This window comes from Hippocampus guttulatus, chromosome 9 (genome assembly GCF_054856545.1).
Source record: "Hippocampus guttulatus isolate MCC_2025c chromosome 9, RoL_Hgut_1.0, whole genome shotgun sequence".
NCBI classification, from domain to species: Eukaryota; Metazoa; Chordata; class Actinopteri; order Syngnathiformes; family Syngnathidae; genus Hippocampus; species Hippocampus guttulatus.
Genome location: NC_141269.1, coordinates 4,465,274 through 4,480,911, shown reverse-complemented (window position 1 = coordinate 4,480,911; position 15,638 = coordinate 4,465,274). Strand labels below are relative to the sequence as shown.

General features: G+C 43.8%; 1 protein-coding gene across 4 annotated transcripts in view; it reads left to right on the top strand.

Moving 5' to 3' along the window:
• Positions 1 to 15,638, top strand: part of cntln (centlein, centrosomal protein) — a 212,776-nt gene that overhangs the window by 118,921 nt on the left and 78,217 nt on the right. For 2 of the 4 annotated variants that reach the window (XM_086119058.1, XM_086119059.1), the window contains exons 1-5: positions 5,860 to 6,215; positions 8,997 to 9,085; positions 12,647 to 12,731; positions 13,790 to 13,924; positions 14,826 to 15,005. In XM_086119058.1, coding sequence (XP_085975184.1) covers positions 6,135 to 6,215; positions 8,997 to 9,085; positions 12,647 to 12,731; positions 13,790 to 13,924; positions 14,826 to 15,005 — 570 coding nt within the window. In that variant the 5' untranslated portion in view covers positions 5,860 to 6,134. Of the gene's footprint in view, positions 1 to 5,859; positions 6,216 to 8,996; positions 9,086 to 12,646; positions 12,732 to 13,789; positions 13,925 to 14,825; positions 15,006 to 15,638 lie in introns of those variants that run through there. The other 2 variants (XM_086119060.1, XM_086119061.1) reach the window with 2 other exon arrangements.

Below are 15,638 nucleotides of genomic sequence, written 5' to 3'. Positions count from 1 at the left end.
AAGTGAGCATACTGTGTGTGTGTGTGTGTGTGTATTTGTTGCTGTGACAAGTCCCCCACCCTTCATTATTCAGGCAGTGGGTCTAAATGATGGTAATGATAATGAGCTATTGAACCTGCCACCTCCTGGGACAGCCATCAGCTTATGCCCCTGTACATCAGGAGTCAAACCCTCTGAGGTTCATCTCTTCATTAAGTCCCGGTCACTCGCAACAGCAGCACATGCAGTAAAGAGTCTGAAAAGGTCACTTGAGCTGCTTTGCAGTTCTTCAGATTGTCAAGATATACAAACCATGCAGCCTTGTTATAATCACAGTATTTTCTGATGTAAATATATTGTGGGGGATATATTGTGGAAATTTGACTCCGAGCTTCAAAATAAGTAATTTTACATTCCGGTTTGTGAGACAGATTTAGCATTTTGCGCCTCATGAATACATACTGAACAGCAAAACTCTGAATCAAGTTTAGGCAGAAGTTGAGGAACGCGCTGTGGTACTTATGCAGAAGCAGCTAGCTAGCAACAGCTTTGACTTGCTACTGTTTAATAAAACCCTTGATGAAACTCAGCTAAATTAAAAAGTTGCCCCTCCTCAAAGTCATTAATTTGCAATACTGCTCCGCAAAGAAAGGCATTATTTCGAACCTTGTATCTAAATAAAGGGGGGGGGGGGGGGGGGGACGAAACACCATTCACAAGGACTTCGTCAAAGCACCTCTGCTGTGTTAGCATATATTAGCATTAGCTAACAGTGTTTTCAGTGTTCACTGTATTAACCCGAGTAATTCAACAACTTAGTGTTGCTAACATGAGTTGGAATCTTCAAGCACTGGAATTGTAGCAGTCACTCGCTTTATTGTAATCACAAAGCCATTGCAATGAAAGTCATACTCGGATTTGGCCTAACATTGATGGAGCAACGTGAGCATGGTTCATGTTCATGAGACAGGACCACCCCATTGTAATGGGCTCATTGCAGTGCGGCGGTAAGACACGCGGGATCTGTCTTAAAAAAATATATATATATGATACGCGTAATGACTGGTGAAATGTGGCAAAACGTAAGGAAATGAGAAACTTTTTTCAACAAAGGAACCACAAAAATGTGAGAAATTATATAAGTGAAATAACATAAGTGAAAAACAACGGTAACAAAAGGTCGTCATGACAAAAGACTGCGCTTAAAAATAGCCAACAAGTCAGAATTGCCCAAGAAAGCCCAGCAGTGTAAACTCAGCCTAAATGCAAATGTCCTTCATCTCCCCAAACTAACAAAGAGGCAGACCACAGGTGTTGGGAATACTTTGCTCATCCCAATGCTGTTTTTCACGAGGGCAACCTTTACATTGGGCAATCAATGTCCCAAGTCCTTGGTCTTTTCTTTTCTCCTCGGGGGAAATAAGAACTTTAAACAGCCTCAACAGTGTAATTTACCCTTTGAGCAAGAAAAGGACAAGATCCCTGGGGGAAATACTCCGATCTCATTCCCACACTTCCTGAGTCGTCCACATTGGTGCGCTTCGCGGGACCGTGCATACGTCAGCGTCATGTACTGTATGTACGGTACTGTATATACGTTCCGTTTCTGCTTTGAGGAGGTGGCCTGAAAGTGGATCAATTCCTCTTCTGTGATGGGACCAGAAGGTCAGCAGTTAAACAACAAGGCCATACCACTTCGATGGGCCTGCGGTACAGGCATGACAAAGTGGGCTTGTGCAGGAAAATCATCAGATACATCCAGATGTGCGCATGACAGCGGTAGTACAAAGGAGAGTAGTGTTCGTGGTATGTTTGGTGAACCAGAGTGTGTCTTCTGATTGGAAAGGGGTCAAAACGATTTGGTGATCAAGTTCAATGGAAAGAGGGATTTTTTGGGGGGTAATCAATCATCTCCCATCCTCATTCAAAGGTAGTAATATTGTAATATACCTGGTTAATTTTAAAAGACAGTAACTGGCCTTTGTTCCAAATTCTTATGCATGTAGGATTAACATTTTATATATGTACTGTATGTATGTGTGTATGTATGTGTGTATCTACTGTATATATATATGTGTGTGTGTGTGTACAGTATATAGAGAGAGGGGTTTTTTTCACAAAAAATGATCGAATTTTGGGGGACCTAAACATGCACAAAAACTCACTAAATATTTTGCACACTGATAGGCCCTGGTGGAGAATTTGATTTTTTTTTAAAAATGGTCATAAACAATGAAAACAAAATGGGTCTACAGCGCCAACTAGTGGTGTAACCTAAAAACCCATCCCTGTACGTTTGAGCTAGTCTACCGGTGTCAAACTCAAGGCCCAGAGGCCAGATCCGGCCCACTACATCATATTATGTGGCCCGCGAAAGCAAATCAAGCAGGTCAACTTCCATGATGCTTGCTAAAATCGAAACCAAAATTTCAACTTGTCATATGTGGTAAATAATTAATGTTGGCATATTGCAAGTATTTTCTTGTTCCGTTATTACAGTGACTTGAACAAGAGTTGAACAAACTACTATTCTTTGCTGTTGATTTCAAAATGTGTTTTCCATTAATTGTGTACTTTATATGTCATAATACGCGGAGGCGAATAAACATTTACAGTATACGGTTTCAAAGTCATAATGGCCCTCTAAGGGAAACTGTGACAACAACGTAGCCTGCCACAAAAATGAATTTGACACCTCTGACCTCGGCCGACAAAAATTGGCAGGCACGTGTAGAACGAAGACGTACAAAAAAAAGTCCATTGCAGCCATAGTCTAAAATGAGCAGGAGGTGAACTATCAATTTTTGAAAGTCCAATTTGACTTGGGTCATACTTTGATTTCAAACTTCGGCTATACCATCTTAAGACCTGGGAAAACAAGAGGTAAAAAAAAAATCTTGAGGTTTCGAAGGTTTTGACGCGCTGTTTAAACGTCAGTGGTTGAGCAGCGTTGACGCCCCCCCCCCCCCCCACGTTGAACAAGAACGAAGCCATTTAGCAAATAAAGATATCAGCCATGCTCCAAAGTGACTCAAGTGACTTCATCTCTTGCATGTAGTCTCATTTCCACCCAGTGGGATGGATGTTCTACAAAACACTCTGTTAGTCTTGACATCCCTGCTGGCATTTGTACAATCGCTCGCTGTTCCTCTGGTACTTGAAGTGCCTTTTGTCATCTCACGCAGGTCTCAGGTTCTTCAGCATCAAAGCCATAGACGCCGATAGTGCATGACAATATCCCCACTTACCTTCAGGCAACAGGCGGAGGAGACCTGCTTTGTACAACTCTCCGCGGAGTGTCGCGTTTTGTGCCTCTCCTCCTCTACGCCGCCTGCCTGCGTCGGCACAGTGTTGGAGCTCGTCGTCGGGGGTCTTTGGGGAATTTTTCATGCCGCTGCATTTGCATCATCGCAATTGTAGCGACCCTCCTACAATTGGTCGAGTAAATGCGACAGAGCAATCACACTTTTCAGTCACTCTGCTCAGCAAATTAGAGCGAAAAGAGAAAATTGATTTTAATATACAGTATATTTTAAAAAGCTATTTATTTAATTCTTTTTATTGGCAATCTTAAAAATGAGATTGGTACGAAAAGAAGATGAGCATCCAAATTAGGAGGATGGCATTTGTGTCATAATGTGAATGAAGATAGTTTTTTTTCCCAACCATCATTTGTCAGCATTTTCAGTGACAGAGACTCACCACGCGTTGCTTTCAACAGTCCCAATGCGATCAGTTCAATTCAGAGAGCACAACGACATGGATGAATCAAAATATTCACAGACATGCTCTGCCAATTTGTGTATTGCATTTGGAAAATGTATTTATCTAAATGAAAAAAAAATCATGGATATATTTTCATTTCATTCCTGTGGTATTACAGAGACTGATTTCCCCATTTGGTTGTGTATCAAAGTAGCTCTGCTGTCACTGCAGTGACTGTGTTTGTGGTTTCTGGTTGAGAGGTATGTCGGTCTGTCACATCCAGGCCAGAGGCAAAGCTGGAGGGTCTATGAAAATGTATCCTTTTTTGCCTAAATGCAGGAAGTGTGTCCTGGCTAATATGAGTGATTGCTCATATCTCCCATTTATGTGCTTTAATCTGTCCAAAGCAAGTCAGACTGCATTTGAAAATGGTAAATACAAGGTGTTTGCACAGTCAAAACATGGTGGAATATGCCGGTGCAGATCAGGGAAGCATATGGAAGTGTTCAAATGACTGTATGATATAGATGTGATGCTGATTTTATTCATTTGTTTTTGTAAATATTTTGATGTTCAAAAGACTTGTTCCAATGTGTTCTTGCATGCGGTCAGAAACAGGGCTGTTCTACTGATGCATGACGGTGATTAATCCCTGTGACCAAATACAGAGAGGAACATTCAAATAAATCACATGTCAGTTTATTTATCTGACCGAGGGCGCGGGCAGATGTCGCACATTATCTGGCAATTTAGCGCCACTAAAATGAATTTTTCGCAAATGAGCGTCCTAATGACAAGCTGCGTTCTTGGGTCAAGAAAGCATGCTAAATCCATCGAGTGAAACAGATGAAACAACATTTGTGTGGCTGCGGAGAAGCTATTTGTCATATTTCTTCATTTTCCTCGAACTCTGACACTAAGACGGTAAGCACATTAGCCACACAAAATGGAGTGGCCATGCCTAATTGGCAATGCAGATGTCTATCCCTCCATTTTGTGTAGCAATTGTCCTCATTAGAGTCAGGGGTGATCTGAAACAGGTGCTTTTCTCACATTACTTTTGGGTGAGATGCAGTGTATACCCTGGACAGGTCACCAGCAAATCGAAGGGCACATAAAGACAAAGAAGCATTCACACTCACATTCACTCGACTGAACAATTTAGAATCTTCAATTAACCTACCATGCATGTTTTTGGACACATGGCAGGAAACCAAAAGGCGGCCCGGTAGTCCAGTGGTTAGCACGTCGGCTTCACAGTGCAGAGGTACCGGGTTCAATTCCAGCTCCGGCCTCCCTGTGTGGAGTTTGCATGTTCTCCCCGGGCCTGCGTGGGTTTTCTCCGGGTGCTCCGGTTTCCTCCCACATTCCAAAAACATGCATGGCAGGCTGATTGGACGCTCTAAATTGACCCTAGGTGTGAGTGTGGGCGTGAATGGTTGTTCGTCTCTGTGTGCCCTGCGATTGGCTGGCAACTGATTCAGGGTGTCCCCGCCTACTGCCCGAAGACGGCTGGGATAGGCTCCAGCACCCCCCGCGACCCTAGTGAGGATCAAGCGGTTCGGAAAATGGAATGGGCAGGAAACCAGAGTACCTGGAGGAAACCCACACAAGCATGGGGAAGAAGATATAACTGCATACAAGAAGGCTAGGAGCCCAGATTTGAACCCACAAGCGCTTTTGTGGTAATGGTAAAGGGGCAGGATTCGAAAGAGTGTTTCTTCATCCTACTCATATTTGGAATGGCATCGCACAATGTTTTAATAGGGGACATGTTTTTGTACTTGCATGTTTAAAACCAATCCATTAATAGTTTGAAGCCTTTTTTGACAATTGATCTGAATAGAGAATGCAATTTCTGGAGTGATTGTGCTGAATGAAAATATAAATTCATAAATGTCTGGACTCTGGAGAGAAAACATTCACGGCAGTGTACATGGAATATACTACAATTTGGACTTTCTAACAAACTAGAGCCTCGTGGGAATTCTTAGTTGGGTTTATTTTGTATTTATAAAGGACACGTGTGTTTTGTTAGGAAGATAAAAAATGTTTTAAAAAATTAACACGCAGATATACAGTACTGTATTTGTAATGGATTTTGTCAATGTCATATGTTGCCTTGAACTGTCGTAAAACGTCGTGTTCTTCATGACGTAGCCAGTAACAGCGGGCTGGTTTGAAATGAGGAAGCCATTGAGAAAAATACCGTAGAAAGCATGTTGGATGCTATTGACAATCATGATAAATAAAGTCTCGTTTGAACGTGATATCTCTGGATCACGCTCTTGACCCAAGGCGGACCTTTTAACGGCGACTGAAACTCACACGAACGAGTGCGCATTAGCTGTCGGCTAACGCCTTAGCAGGCTTAGCTTATTGTGGCTCAGTTCTACTAGTATTGTTCAAAGTTCTTATTTTGAGGGTGAAACTACATTCGTGGGCCCACCATGTCGTCTGCAGACGCCCCTCGTATGTTGGCACTGGAGAAGCAAGTGAGAAGTTTATCGGAGGAGTTGTCGCAATGCCAGGTATGTCGCCAAAACATTTCAAAAAGTGTCGATGATACTGTATTATAGACACGAGTACTGTTTGCATAACTTTTACCGAGCTAAGACACACATTTCACGTTGACAACAGTTTTACGACGCGCAAACCCCCAAAACAATAACGTTACTGAAAGCCGATACACATTAATTGCCAAAACGTGTAAAAGCATTTCATTCGTCTGCCTTGTCACCCTAAGTCGCTGGCAGAGATGAACAAAAATATATTTACTTAACTCGGGTAACTTATTCGTACTTTGTGCGAAGTCAGTCCCCGTAGCCTGTTTATATATTTATTTATTTAGTTGCACTGAAGCCATTCTGCCTTGTGCATGTACTGTAAATCCAAAAACACCTTGAGTCCTCACCGAGCATCATTGAGTAACTTCCCTCCTTAGTTTGTCATTGAGAAAAGTTTCCCTTGCATGCTCGCCACCAGGTGGTGCCTAATGTGAACATGTGAACTGTTGCTGTGCTTTCCAAATGTCACAAGGTAGTCACGCGACAGGTAGTTAATTTCCTGCAACATACTGTAGATTCCATTGACTCACCCTATTGATGAGCGCACTGAAAAAAACAGCATGTAACTTGGACGTTTTACTTCTTAATTGCAAGGAATTGATTGGTGCATCATTAGAAGGCAATAAATCATTTTGAGCGGAAAAGCAAACTTTCCTGTTTTTAATTGCGGGAAGATGTATAAAAAAATGATTAGAATCCGTCAAGTGGAATTTCAACATACACCCCAGCCTGCTGTGTTTTAGTTTTTTTTTGTTGCACATCGATGCAAATCACGTGTGTTTGCATACGCAAAAAGATATGTGAGGATGCAATTCCTTGCTCGAGGGCATCTTGACAGATAAAGGGATGGATATTAAGATATTTTGATGAATCCATAAATAATCATCGATTAATCGAATATTAAATATTCCTCATTCTTAATTTTATTTCATGACTTAATTTAATCAACATATTTTCACCGCAACGTAAGGGGAGTAACCTCTCCAGTCTAAGAGCCGAGAACTTCCCCCTGGTTTCCTTGCCGCCGCGACACACGTAAAGTGCCTGAAACACGCAACATCCTTGGTGGTCTCATCATGGAGTACGACATCAGAGCTTCGGACCCTCTAATTGAGGCGGGGGTGGGGTGGGGGGGGCTTTAGTTCTATAGTGTACCATTTAAATATTGCTATTTGAATATCAGTGATGTCTTAAGTCTCTGGCAAGATGTACTCAGGGACAGCCATTAACTACAAAGGCGCCCATCTGTCAGCCAGCAAGTGCTCCTGCTAGACTGATGCTAATTGAATTATTATGTGTGGCTGGATTCCAGTGGCTCGCCCCCACTATGTTTGGCCCGTGGTGTTTCGGTGTCTTAACATGTAAAATGAATAATTCATCCAGCCATCAAACGCACATTCAACACATGTTTAAGTGCGCGCTGATGAGGTTCTTGACCAAACGCTTGGCTGTCTTAACGGCTAAAGGCGGCTAACGGGCCGGCGTGATTTCAAGATATTCGCTGCCACTTGACTGTAGGCAGAATTGCAGAATCTCCCGCGGCCCTTCTGCTGCGTCTCGGCGCAGATGCATGCGCATCAGCAGAGCCTGACAGTCCTTCCACTTGATATGTTCCACTCATGGTCTCATCAAGGTCCGCGCTGCCATTTTGCTCAATAATTGATGAGACACTTTTGAGATGGGGGCGCTAAAATTCGTGTACTAATTGGAGACCAACGGAGTCCAGTGGGAGGGATGACTTTTATCTTGTGATGATGTGAACATAATTTATCAGATAATTTTATATCAAGTCGATTTGGTATAATTCTGTCTTTTAATGTCAGAAATGTAGTTTTTTTTTAAGATGTCCCTCATTAAATGAAATGTAGCTTTAAAAAAGAAAGAAAACTCCAGAGACAATTTGAATTGGAAATGCGTCGACTTGAGGATGACTCACTCTGTCATCAGTTTTGAGGTTCTCCGGGGCTGCTTACTTTGGGAAAAACAGATCTGGAGAGTGCTTGATTAATGAAGAAACTGCAAGCCCCATATCAAAATGGATGCCAGGCCCTCGCCGATCATAAATAGTTGATCACGACAAGTGTCAATGCATGCTCCCCTTGAGTAGAAGGTCACCTCCCAGACGCCTGCGTTCGGAGGCGCTCACGACTTAACTCGGGCCGATCAAAAATTATTTTGTACGAGACTGCTTAAATTATTGATCGACTCCTCTTTTCCCTGGTATGCTAAATGTCATCAGTGATTCCTCTTCATTTTTGTTTTTTAAGGGGAGAGAAAACTGACATGTTTTGCTGCTGTCCTTAGTGGAAATGAGTCAAAGGAAAGCGTTGCTTCATGTAGTCAGAGTCAAAATTCAAACAACAAGCACTCCTGCTGTGCTGAGGAAAATTTTTGTTCTCTTGTCGCTGTTCATTGACAACCACGTGAGTCTATTTTGTGACAATTTGAGATCTATCTATTTTTCGGGCCTTCAAACATCTACTGAGCAAACACTCCCAGTGTGGTCATGCATGATGTTCTCAAATAAGTTGATGGAATACCCTTTTCTCTCAAAGTAAACCTGTAATGTAACGATTAATAAGAACAAATGTACACACGGGGCTGTAGACTTTTTGCACCAGTGCGCACAACTTTTTTTCTTTGGTGCACCCAAATTTTCGACTGCAATGGGGGCTTTCTTCTGGTGGTGGTGGGTACTATTTTAGGCCAATCAAGAATAACCCATTCTAACGTTGTTTTCCCCAGGCCGATAAAGACTTTGTATGGTCCCTGTGGAAACGACTTCAAGTGGAACATCCAGACTTGACCCAGGCTGTGAGTCTGGTTGTTGAGAGGTGAGTCGATCCATATTTTCTCCAAACCCCACACAGCTGTAGATTGTACATTTCTACTCCCCCTCCCCACTTTTTTTTTTTTTTTAACCTCTCCAGTGCGATGAGATAAGCGCGAAAGTCGCTCGGCGGGCGTAAGGCACCTTGGCCGTTCTACTGGGGTTAGGACGGAATTTGCCGCAGATGCCGATTTAAGCCTTGTGATCCTCTGTATCGCGGTTCAGCCATGGAAACCTTTTTAATGAAAACACTCTTACACGGCTCCCGTTGTGGACCGTCGGAAGACCCCTGGCAACGCGCGTCTTTAACGGATAAATTGAGATTGAATATGACCTTTTTCACCGAGTGGCTAAGATCAGTGGCATGGGAACGTTCGCAAAAGATAAAATATGTACACTTTTCCTGACAATGCCCATGTGTATAAATGTAATCTAATCTAGGAGGCTTCTTGTCTTTGGGGTATGTTTCTGGACAGAAAGATCCAAGGACGGCAATTTCTGGCGCAGATGCTCGGCAGTACGCCGCCTCGAAAGCGGCCCGTGCACCCCTTGACTTCTCAGGTTGTTATTTTGGAAAGCTAACGTTTTTCATCCCTCAAGAGAAGTCATATGGCCCGCAGAACGTTGGAACACTTTCTTCGGGGATGTTCGGATATGATTGAGACGCCTTCACCGGCTTTTGTCGCCGCGGCAACTGCAGAATTTCGTTTTGTGTTCACAAGTCGGATGATGACGAATGTGATGTGATTTCTCTCGTCTGCCGCTTGATCACGTTTGGACATCATGGTCCTTAAATCAACAAGCGAAGCAAGGAGAAATCTCTGTCCGATTTCAAACACCCTGACTCGGTGTCGACAGATGCTCAAAAATTCAATTGACTTGGATGTGGATTTGGGTGAAAAAAATGTGACAGGGACATCCCTATTTAAAATACCGGTACAAAATATGCATTTTGCACTCCGAAAACCGTACCGGAATGGAAAAGAAGTTTTAAAAAACGTACCACATTGAAAACCGTACCGCCATGAAAAATAATAAAACCCAATTTGGGTTAATTTCATTCATCCATGAATGAAATTGGCTGATTCTGATTCCCGATTGAGTTGTTCACGGATTATTTTAATAAAGGCTCAATCCGTCACTTTTTTTTTTAATTGATTAATTGATTCATCCAAATTTTTTTTCTTTTCCATCCACATTTCCATTCCGTTCAAAACATTGCATTTTTCTTTTCAAATTAATAGTGAAGAAACCCGATATTACGATACAGTGACGGGTCTGCTCTGTAGCGTGCAATGTTAAGGAAACGCAGATGGAACGCTACACTGCACACAGGCTGAGCTCTAGATGGCTACAGGCTGCAAAATATGAGCTGCGAAAGATCTTTTTTTTTTTTTTTTTTGCTACCGGCAATGAAAGGCATCGATCGGCATATGCCGATGACGCACTTTTCCACGGAAATCGGCTGATCACGACCTGCGGCCGATCGACGGGAATACCACTATACAATCAGTCATAATTAGACCAGCAACCACTGGAGGAGAACAACAGTCTCATGTATTTATCATGTATTTACTACTCATCCTATGTCTGTTGGCAACTTGGCCCGTGTTCTTTTGGAGGGGTCATTTCTAGCCATGCATCATCCAATGTTACATTGTTGCATCGATAACAAATGTCCTCAACTGATGAGTGACCGCCAGGCCGTCACCTGTATGGTATCTACTTGACACACTTAGTAATGTATAATGAGGTTTGATCTCGACTACAAATTACAAGCGTGAAGGTAGCTTCACAAACATCTGCGCGCAGTAGATAAAATCTGAAGGGCTCTGGGAGTTGTTAGCCGATTCTGAACAGGAGAGTAAAAAAGCTCAACACAGCGTCTAAGTGAGGAGAGAGAGAGAGTTCCTCGGTACAGGTGCCTCCCGTTCTTCCTCCACACCCACTTCAGTTAGTTCACAGCCCCACAGGAAACCCATCAAAGTGTGCCGGTCCGCGGAGACTGCCGGGGAACATCCACCCAGAGATCGCGGTGAGCGTGTGTACTGTATCACCTGATGCGCAGGAGGATATTGACATGGTAATTGTGTCGACTCCAGTCAAGCGCAAGTTCCCACCGGGATCCTCCGCTCAAACCCCCTCCGTCCCCCGTGTGGATTTTTATTTTTTTTTTGTGGGGGGGGGGGGCGAAGCAATTGGTTGCTTTGCAAGGGAATGCGGTGAGCACCGGCGCACCAGGAGATGTAGCTAGGGCAGCTCGCGTTCCATCTCTTAGCCCAAGGGACCCCCAAGATACTTATTTCAGTGTCTGTCAGGGGAGGAGGCTGATCAGGAGAGGCAAAGAGACTGGCGGAAAGGCCTTGAAGACGGGAGGTGTTGCGGGAGTGAGCGATGAGTACGTGGAGTGGGAGGGAGGGGGGAGCCCCGGTGGCCTCGAGCAGTTGAAACAACCCGGTCCCCAATTGCTGCTCTTTTTTTGTCTCCTTCGAAGTTCACACGGTTTTACAGATGCGCTGGGGGCTGAAAGAAAGTTCACTCTGATGCCGCTGTAAATCTTTGGAATGCTACGTATTTTCTTCTTCGTCTGAATATCCGGTAAAAAATGGGAAGAGTGTTAATTGGCTTTGGTGATGGATTTTAGAAGGGACATTATAGAGCGGCTGAGTGGCGTGATGCAACTTGTAGTGTTTGCCAGTAAATCACATTGCAACCATCCACATTCACATTCAGACCTATGGACGATTCAGTCTTCAATTTACCTAACATGCATGTTTTCGGAATGTGGGAGGAAGCCACAGTACCTGCAAAAAACGCGTACAAGCCGACGAAAAACATGCACACACAAGGGCCTGAGCAGATTTGAACCAACCTGGGACATCTCGTCTGTGAGGCAGACGTGCTACACACTAGGGTGCCAAGCTGCCCTCATGTGAAGATCCAAGGGCTGAAACGAGTCCTCAATTAGAGTACCGGTAAGTTAAAAAAAACAAAAAATAGAAATGCTCGAGGCATCAAAATGAAACTAATCTGAAACTCGTACACAACAAATTGCTGAATAACTAGTTTTATAATCAGAAGTCAAGGATAATAGTTGTCCATGTTACTGTAAAAAGGAGTTTGATTCCCCAAAAATTATTTATTACACATGAAAATTTGACATTTTGAGAGATTTTTGCAAAATCCTGGAAGTTGATGCACAAGCCATATGATGTGGTGGGCTGGATCTGGTCTGCTGGCCTGAAATTTGACACGTGTTTCATCCTGATAAGTGTGGAGTCTTATGTATGAACAACTTCCCTTTGCAGTATTTAAAATGGTCCTATGTTGTGTCTTGTGCTCTAGCAGAGTTTGACAAGATCATTTTGCAATGTTCCTTCGTGACTTATTTCCGCCCAGTCTATTTTATTATTATTTTATTTCATTTAATTTTTTTGCAGTCTCAATACATTTCTCCAAGAGAGTCTGTTTTAAAAGCTGACTTTGAAACACCGCTTTTACGTCACGTGCAATTCGGTTGTCAGTCCACCTCATCTGCAGTCGTGCACATCATTCTGTCTTTTAGGGAGAAGCACAAAGGTGAGATGAAGGACAGGAAGGTGTTGGAGATCCTCCAGGCCAAAGACTTCAAGATACACGATCTGGAGCAGGTACTGTGAAATTTTTTTAAATCTTGCAGCTTGTCGCATTGAGTGCCAAGGTCAGCGCCATTGAAAGCTACAAATCAAGCATGACATTTTGGTGTATGCTTTTATATTCAGTAGGCTGGATTACGGTAATGTTGTCTTTAAAAAAAAAAAAAAAAATCAATCGGGCAGCTGCAGCTGATCCAAAATTCTGCCACCGGTGCGCTTGCAAACCCCAGCAAACTTTACCGCATGACACCTGTCCTGAAATCATTCCACCGGCCTCCCGTGAGTCAAAGACTAGATTTTAAAATCTTGTTGTTCTTGTATAAATCTCTAAATGGTCTTCGATCAAATCGATGTAAGATGTCTGAGTCATCTGGAACAGGTCTATTGTCAGTTCCCGGACCGTGTACAGGCAAAGCGTTTCGCCCTCAAAAGCCGTTGTTCCGTGAGTTAAGTGCGACCAAGGTTCAAATTGTTCTTGCTGACTAGATTATCAACGTTTGAATTTATTTGACGCTCCTACTCCTAAATCTCTATTAAAGGCCCCCCGCCTACCCCTGCTCGCCCCTGCGCTCTTAGCACAGCGATCTGGAAGTAGCGAGGACCGCCTAAATCCACGATCTGGTCGGATCAGAGCCATTTCCCGCATCGCGGCAATTAATTGCATCCCAGAGCAGCGTGTTATTTCAGACGAGTGCGCGCTCGCAGACGGTAGCGGATTATAAAACAATAGCAAATCGCAGCCGCTTGCGCAGCGAGGCCGGAAGGGCCACAAAAGCTGCCATGGAGCTGCTCATGAAATTTGGGTTTGCATCAAGCGTCTGTTCTGTTGCTTGGATATTCCCCCTGAGATATTCCCAATCAATTTTGTGTGCAGCCCAAACCTTGATGACATCATATAATTGATCAACCCTGGTAGATGCTTCCATGAAATTTCAGCCGCTCAAAGCAAGTTTGTCTTATGTATGGATCCTGGGTCGCGAATTCAGACCAAGTGAACAGACTTTTTACCACCCGGGAGCTCAAAATGCATCATTTGACTTCAATCTTCTCTTTTGCTGGATTTCTGTCGGTAGAAAGTGTCAGAAAAGCAGCAAGAGGTCAACAAGCTTCTCCAAAGATGCCCGTCGATGGACGAGGAGGCTTCTTTAATGAAGAGCGAGCTGGAAGACGTCAACCAACAACTGCACGACAAGAGCAAACAACTGCAGGTTGGTCCGACGCGTTCTCTTTTTGCGCGGCATCCAATGTGACGTGTGCCCCTTGAGCTTTGTCTTGCTACAGACAACAGAGAATACTTAAAAGCTGGTAAGGACGTGCAAGAACAAGCAAACCAAAAAAGGCAGGTTGTTAACTGACTGTGTCAGCGGGGAGGAGAGTGGAACAAGTGTGTCGTATGGTGTGGCCTGCCCAAAATTATCATAGCACGGGACCCGGCGATGTTTAATTGATAGAAGAACGGCCCTCTCGCGGTTTTTGGTGCGGTCTCACAGCGAGGGATGGCAGGGGGACAGCATCAAAAGGGGGAGCCTAATGGGCCTTGCGGCCAGCGCCGTTCTCATTAGAACTGACACGGCGGCCCCTCTACCTGCATGTGTCCGGCGAGCACAGCCAGCGGCTAGCGCAGCCGGCGGCTTGCTCGCTCGCACGGACCCCTCAGCACAGGTGACCTTGGCCAATCAGTGGCTCATGCGGGCATCTCCCGGAATAAATTAAGGGGAAAAAAAAAACTAAATATCAAAGCCTCGCCAGTCATTACATATTCATTGCAGGGTAAAACCTCGACTGTTGCATGTATAAAAACCCAAGGGGCAACGCATAACGGTGATACCCACAATCGGTGAGGAAAAAAAAAAACGTGCCTTTCGAAAAATTTAGCAGTGGTCTCCAGATGAACCGTGATGATAGCTAGGGTTCACCGCATTTAAAATTATATACGACACTTCCAGATCAGTTCAGAACATTTTGACCCACCCTGGTAGTAGGCAATCACAGAAGCAGGGGCAAGCAAAACCTCCGCTGTATCAACTTTTTCTTTTTCCTCGTGTTATTGTTTATTTGCCCCTCTCGACCCCGTCTCCTGACACGCACACCTCCCTCGTCCTCATCCAGGAATGGAAGACGGCGTGCGGTAGGAAAGAGGAGGAGGCGCAGCAGGTGGCGCGTGCGCTCGAGGAGGAGAAAGGGGGATTAACGTCCCGCTGTGTCGCCCTGCAAGCTGACCTGGAGGAGAAAGAGAGGCAGGCCAAGCACCAGCGTGACCAGAGGGAGGCTGCCCAGGCCAGAGTCAAGGTTTGAATAATACACACGGGACGGTCCTGGTCTTTTATGGTGTTTCCATTCCTTCTACACACCCTTGACATCTGTGATCCCTCACTCCCTTTTCCTCTCAAACTAACATCAGGGAAGAAAAAAAAAAGAATTTAAAAGCAGCATCCATTCAATGTATACATCCCAATAGTAAAAAAGCTGGCTTTTTGGGTGGCGGGTACATGTGGTTACTCCACCAAGGGGGTGACATTTCTTTGGTCACAATCGGATACACTGATGACAAAATAAATCCATTTTGTTTATAATGAGTGAAATCAGGAAAGAGGCACCCTGAAAAGAAAAAAAAATGTGCGAAAATGATAAGAGGTCATTTTACAGGAAAGGTATCCCCCCCAGAAAAACAAATATTTGGAAAATAATGTTCCTATTTTTGTGAGTGAATGTGATAATTCCCTAAAATAAGTGAAACACTCAGCACGGACATGTAAGTTTCTATATATGCAGTAGCATTCCTTAATAGTTCAACAATAATGTGTAATTTTACAACTATCTACAACTTCAGTAGTGTGCAGGCATTATTCCCATAAAATTAAGACAATACTTTTTCAGGATCATTGTGCTTTTGGTTTCTTGTATCATTCTTACTTTATTCCA